Source organism: Hypomesus nipponensis, chromosome 25 (assembly GCF_054491055.1).
Source record: "Hypomesus nipponensis isolate SF chromosome 25, ASM5449105v1, whole genome shotgun sequence".
Lineage (NCBI taxonomy): Eukaryota > Metazoa > Chordata > Actinopteri > Osmeriformes > Osmeridae > Hypomesus > Hypomesus nipponensis.
The window spans coordinates 3400001-3405844 of record NC_140385.1 but is presented as its reverse complement, the minus strand read 5'-3'; the positions used below and the strand labels follow the sequence as shown (position 1 = coordinate 3405844).

Sequence of the window (5844 nt, the reverse complement as noted above, 5' to 3'; positions counted from 1 at the left end):
CGGAGAATGAAAAGACTTCTGGGAAGGGGACAGGGTTGCAGAGGAGGATGTAAGTGATTGTAGGGGACATGAAGGGGGTCAGGAAGTGTGTTTTCTGGGAGTCATGTTATGCACATGTGTTCTAATGATGCTGTAAATTAGCACATGCTCGTACTGCACCCACATACACACACTTATTTTCGGGTACACACATTTTATGCAGACACGCCTAATGTTTGGATTTACACGCAGTACACAAACATATCTATGTTTGAATGCACAAATATTCTGTACTTATACACACATATTATACATGTACATGTAGACAGGTGAAACTACATGTACAAAAACAAGAGCAGATTGTATAGCAGATAAATCAGCTATAAGCCGTAAACAGTTTGCCAACAAACAAAGACTGTTTAATTGTAAGTCCTGATCTGATTTCCTGTAGCCTGTGTCAATTATCAAAGTTAATAGGTGCACGCAGACACACACACAAGATAAGCATCCTTATTAAGGTCAACTGCTCTAGGATTTGAAAGGCAGAGGTCTCTATATATGTTTAATGTATGCACCTTCCTGCTAAAGTAAATTCCTTGTCTGTGCAAACTTTCATGGAGATTAAAACCGTTTCTGATTCTGATTCTATGATTCTAAGCGTGTGTGTGTGTGTGTTTCTGGGAGATGGTCTGTAGGTGACACTGGAAAGCTGGGATGTCTTAACCAGACATTTAAGTAGCTAATGTCAGCCACAATTTTATTAGGAGCCAAGTGTGTGTGGAGGATGCATGCGTCTGTGTCCGCATGTGAGTGTGTGTGTGTGTGTGTGTGTTTGTGCGGGTCCACCGGAAAGTGTATATGTATGTGAGTGTGTGTGTGTGTGTGTGTTTGTGCGGGTCCACCTGAAAGTGTATATGTATGTGTGTGTGCGTGTGTGTTTAGGGTCTTGGTATGGTGTTAACGGGGGGAATTTCAGCACCCTCATGTGATCAGCAGAGTTCAGTTACTGAAGCGAGCACCGTTGACCTCACAATGTGCGCAGGCTGCGACTCGAGTTTCAAAACAATGTGTTAAAAACACATTGTGTGCATGTGTGTGCGTGTGCGTGTGGGACACACCTTCGTTCCAAGTGCATACATTCTGATGCACCAGGCTTCTACACACACACACACACACACACACACACGACGGCTAACTTCCAGGCCTCTTGTCAGCATGGCAGCGGGAGTCCATTTCGCCCAGAGTTGGAGACCTTTTCCTGGGATTGAGAGGCCAGGAAAACCCCCTGTTAAGCTCCCTCCGGAGCGGAGAGTATCATTACTGACCAGGTCCACTCTCTGGGAGAGGTTAGTCATTCACTATGTATGAGTTTGTCATGGAAACTTCCTCAGAACCCACTGAGTCTCTGTCTGTCTACTGGAGGGAGGGCTAGATGGAGGGACAAGTGGTGCGTTGTGGTGATGCAGCTGATGAGCTTGACCCTGGGGAAAGGGAGAGGAGGAGTTGGCCAGGCTTCGAAGTCAAGAGGTTAGGGAGGGTAAGGGGTGAGACAGAGAGAGGGGGGAAAGGGAGAGGGGTGAGACAGAGAGAGGGGGAAAGGGAGAGGGGTGAGACAGGGAGAGGGGGGAAAGGGGTGAGACAGAGAGAGGGGGAAAGGGGTGAGACAGGGAGAGGGGGGAAAGGGGTGAGACAGGGAGAGGGGTTATGCGGGCTGAGAGAGAGGGAGAGAGAGGGGGATGAGAGAGACAGAAAAGGGGGGAGAGGGGTGAGATAGAGAGAAGATGGGGGAGACAGAAAGGGGGGGGAGTGAGAGAGGGAGAGACAGAGCCTCCACAACCCTCGGAGCAGGATAAGTGTTTCTATGAAACACCACTCATTTGGCACAGCTCAAAAACCCAATCAAACTCACCAAAGCTTAGCTCGTTTGCGCGGCCTCAATACTAACCCACCGGTCGAATCAAACTCTCCCTGAATTGCCCTGTGATCAAAGCGCGATCAGCTGACAGCCGTATCCATGGCTGTTGGACTTTGTCTTGTTTGGGCAGTCAAAGGATGACTCCTCCACCGGCGGACTTTGGCTACATGAGGGAGCTTAAACTCAGCCCAGGGCCCAGAATACACACGCTTCACTAGACTGCTAGATGTGGTCTGGGATTAATCCGACCCATAAGTACGGGCTTTTATAACAACGTATATCCGTGAAGACAGACCATTGAAGTTCTTCTGAGAAGGCTTATACAGGTTTGCTGTGTGAGGTCTTTCCCAGACGACGCCATCCACTTTTACACGGCGACAGCGTAAATCAACGAAAAACAAGAATGAGTGGCCAGATAGTGTGGACTATGTTCTAGAATCAGCATGTGACCACCCCCCCCCCCACTCCCCCTGACCCCCGACCCCCAGCGTTAAAAACAAGCCACACTGTAAAACTCCCAAGGCCGATGGGCATTTAAATAAACAATTCAGTTAATAAGATAATTCCTTCACAGAAATATGCTAATCTCATCCTCCTTCTCCTTCTCTCCAGTGAGGAATGTGCTAATCTGTATGTCCTGGTGGTGATTTTACCAGAAGTCCCACTGTTGGCAATTCCAAGAAGTAACCATCCAACCAGAGGCTGGTATGACAAGGTACAACGGCCCAGGAGTCAGCGACACACATTCAGTGTGTGTGCGTTCACTCACAAACACACACACACACATTCAGTGTACACACACACATGGACACACACAAGCACATACAGATATCCACAAGCAGGCAGACAGGCAGGCAGACAGGCTGACAGACAGACAGACAGGCAGACAGGCGCAAAATAAAGAGAGCAGAGACGATGGTACTACATGAACACATTTTTATTGCAATATCTCTATTGAAAGCAAAATAGTCTGATAAATAGAAACACTGCAAATGCTGAGAACCCCTTGGCTAAAGCCTTCCATTCCCCCTTTCCCTCCAGAAGAAAAGAGAGGAAGAAAAAAAAAAAACGGAAAAAAATCAAGAAACAAAAAGAGAAAAGCGCCACAAGACGCAATTAGAACATGGAGACCATAGCAACATAAGGGTCTTTCTATGTACAGGAGGATGTTCCACTAAGAACAACGCTTTTTTTTGTTTTTTTTTTGTTGTTTTTTTTTACAATAATATCTTCTCCCCCCCCATCTTTTTATTTGTTGTAATTAATCAATCATTTTTATTTTGATCTCATTTAGACTGTCAGCAGCAGAGGAGAGTTATGAACAAGCCTGCACACGTCCAAAAGTTTGAAAACTTCTTGAACTCTTTCCTTTATCTGTTGAACTACTGACAACAGCATTCAAATTCTGAAAAGGAAAGAAAAATAAATCATATATTTAACACAAGTAGCCATGGCAACGACAACACCCTTGTTGTCGTCGTCGACCTAGTTGTTGTCGTAGTCACGGTAGCCATCAACAGCATTCCAAATCATTGTTTTTTTTGTACTACACAGCAGCAAATAAAATGTAAGAGTTACAAAACATTAGGCAGAGTTTTTAATTTTCAGTTTTTACAAAAACTGCAAAATGTTCCACAATGTGTGCTCAAAAAAGCAGTTCTCCCCTCTCCCCTTTACCGGTGAGTCTTTTTCTTTTTCTGAAAAACAAGATGAACAAAAGAAACTCTCCTCTCAAGTTCAATCAAAACTTCAACACCAAAAAATATTATTTTTTTCCTCTGTAAACTAGATAAAAAAAATAAAATAAAAAAAAAAGTGTTGTTGCATATTGATGCAGTACCTTTGAAGTCCTTGGTGTGCGTGTGAATATTAGCAATTATGTCTCCACTTTCCTTTACAGGTAAATCAAAAGAGGTTAATCCCTAGATGGAATCAATATATAGGTAATTCACAGGTGATCAATCAGATCGGTCACATAGGCAGATGATGTGCCGTGATGAGAGACGACCTAACTGGCTTCGTTGATTCATTGGTGACAGTTATTTGAATTTATATGAAGGAAGGAAAGAAGGGAGGGGGGGGGGGCATTTCCAGTCCTTGGGGGTCCCAGAGCCCGTGAAGCCATCCTGCCTGGGTTACAGGTGTGTGTGCACGGCTGTATGTGTGGACTTGTGAGAGTGATCCAGGTGGTGGCGACTGAGGGAGTCATTACAAATTGTTAACAGGGACTAAAGCAGCCATTCTGTGTGTGTGTGTGTGTGTCACACACACTTTACCAGAACTGTAATTCACACCATTCTAGAGAAGAAAAAAAAAAGGTACCGTAAGTTCTGTCTTGTATGCTGACCAGCACCATCTAAACCCAAATAAAAACAATCCAAACACTAAAGCATCATGTAAACAGTGAAATGTAACTGGGAAAACCAAACCCACAGTGGCAAAGTAAAACAGGACCTTGTTAGCAACCAGGCTGGAGGCTAGCAGAGCTAATGCTAGTGAAACCCTATGGGAAACTAGCCTCCGGTTAGCCTCATTGTTGCATGTGTGTACCGTACAGCATCGTAAAGTTGGATGTATCGTTTTGGCTCAATGTTCAGATTCAACGTGTGCTTCCTGCCCGTCAGCCAATCACATCAGAGCGCCGGGGCATCTCCGGCCAATGACGTGGCAGCTTGACGTGGCTCAGTCGCTGCTGTGTTAAAAGTCTCGTTTTGCTACCGAGCCAAAGACTCAATCAGCTCACAAGAGAAGGAAACAAAACAAAAAAAATATATGTTTATATTTCTTTGAACCGCCAAAAAGTTGAAAATGAGTCCAATAGAACAACATAGAACACCAGTGTTGACTCCTTTGCCTCTTGTCGTGGCAATGTTCCTGTTGCTGCTGTCGGGGTTTAGAGGGGCGTGGCTCCCAGACATGGGGGGGGGGGGGGGAGAGGGGAACGACGACATCATAGGTGGGAGGGGCCGATGATCACAAGCACATGGTGGCTCAGGAGAGAGTGTTCTCTATCCATCTAGTCTGAGAGAGAGAGAAAGGAGAGAGAGAAAGGAGAGAGAGAGAGAAAGGAGAGAGAGAGAGAGAGAGAGAGATTAGCATTCTTGTGGGCATTTATATCCATGCGTTTGTGTTTGTTTGTGTCCCTGAGGCCTCCATAGACCCAGTCACCCACCTGTAGCCCACCCCTTCCCCCTCCACACCCACACACACACAGGTACAAACATGAATCCCACACAAACACATGCACCCTCTCCCCCTTATCTACACTCACTCACTCACACACACACACACACACACACACACACACACACACACAACACACAAACTCTCTCTCTCTCTCTCTCTATCTCTCCTAATGGTTGGGCTGTGATGGCGAGTGAGACTAACCCAGGCCCATGGAGAGCAGAGCAGCGTTTTGTTCAACACCACAATAGTCCAAACATCACAATGGCCCTGCTTAGAGAGAGGCTGGGTGGGCTTACACCGGCCAGACACACACACACACACACACACGCACACACTTGGCTGTTTGTTATGGAGGGAGATGGTAGAGAGGGGGACAGAGAGACAGAGACAGACATAGTGAGACAGAGAGAGAGTGGGAGGGAGAGAGATCCGGTAGAACAACTTTCTATGGACACCATCCCTGCAGCCTCATCTGACCTCGTTCACACACGCACACACACACCACTCTCACACACATACACCACACTTTTGAGATAGAAGTCAGACAGACATCTTGCAATATTGCCATAAGCCAGACCCTTGCCGGCTTGTTTCCGAGAGAGATTCTGATTCTGAGAGCAAAGATATTACAGCATGTGTTCCAGAATCACAGACGCGACATCACTCCAGTCGGCCAATCATCGTCGGGACCCACTGAGACCAACGACAAATCAAAACAAACCCAAAAGACACCGCGACAAAACCACTAGATCCAGGAACACACG

The 5844-nt window shown here is 46.1% G+C and overlaps 1 protein-coding gene and 1 long non-coding RNA gene across 2 annotated transcripts in view; one reads left to right on the top strand and one right to left on the bottom strand.

Annotated features, from left to right (window-relative positions):
- Positions 1–1094: 1094 nt before the first annotated feature.
- On the top strand, positions 1095–2609 carry LOC146221803 (uncharacterized). The gene is made up of 2 exons (XR_014746732.1): positions 1095–1325; positions 2507–2609. It is a non-coding gene; the product is annotated as an uncharacterized LOC146221803 (long non-coding RNA).
- A 204-nt stretch (positions 2610–2813) lies between these two features.
- Positions 2814–5844, bottom strand: part of irs4b (insulin receptor substrate 4b) — a 10954-nt gene continuing 7923 nt past the window's right edge. The window contains 1 exon segment of the mRNA XM_084691364.1: positions 2814–4915. Within this exon segment, the coding sequence (XP_084547490.1) occupies positions 4911–4915 (5 nt within the window). The 3' untranslated portion in view covers positions 2814–4910.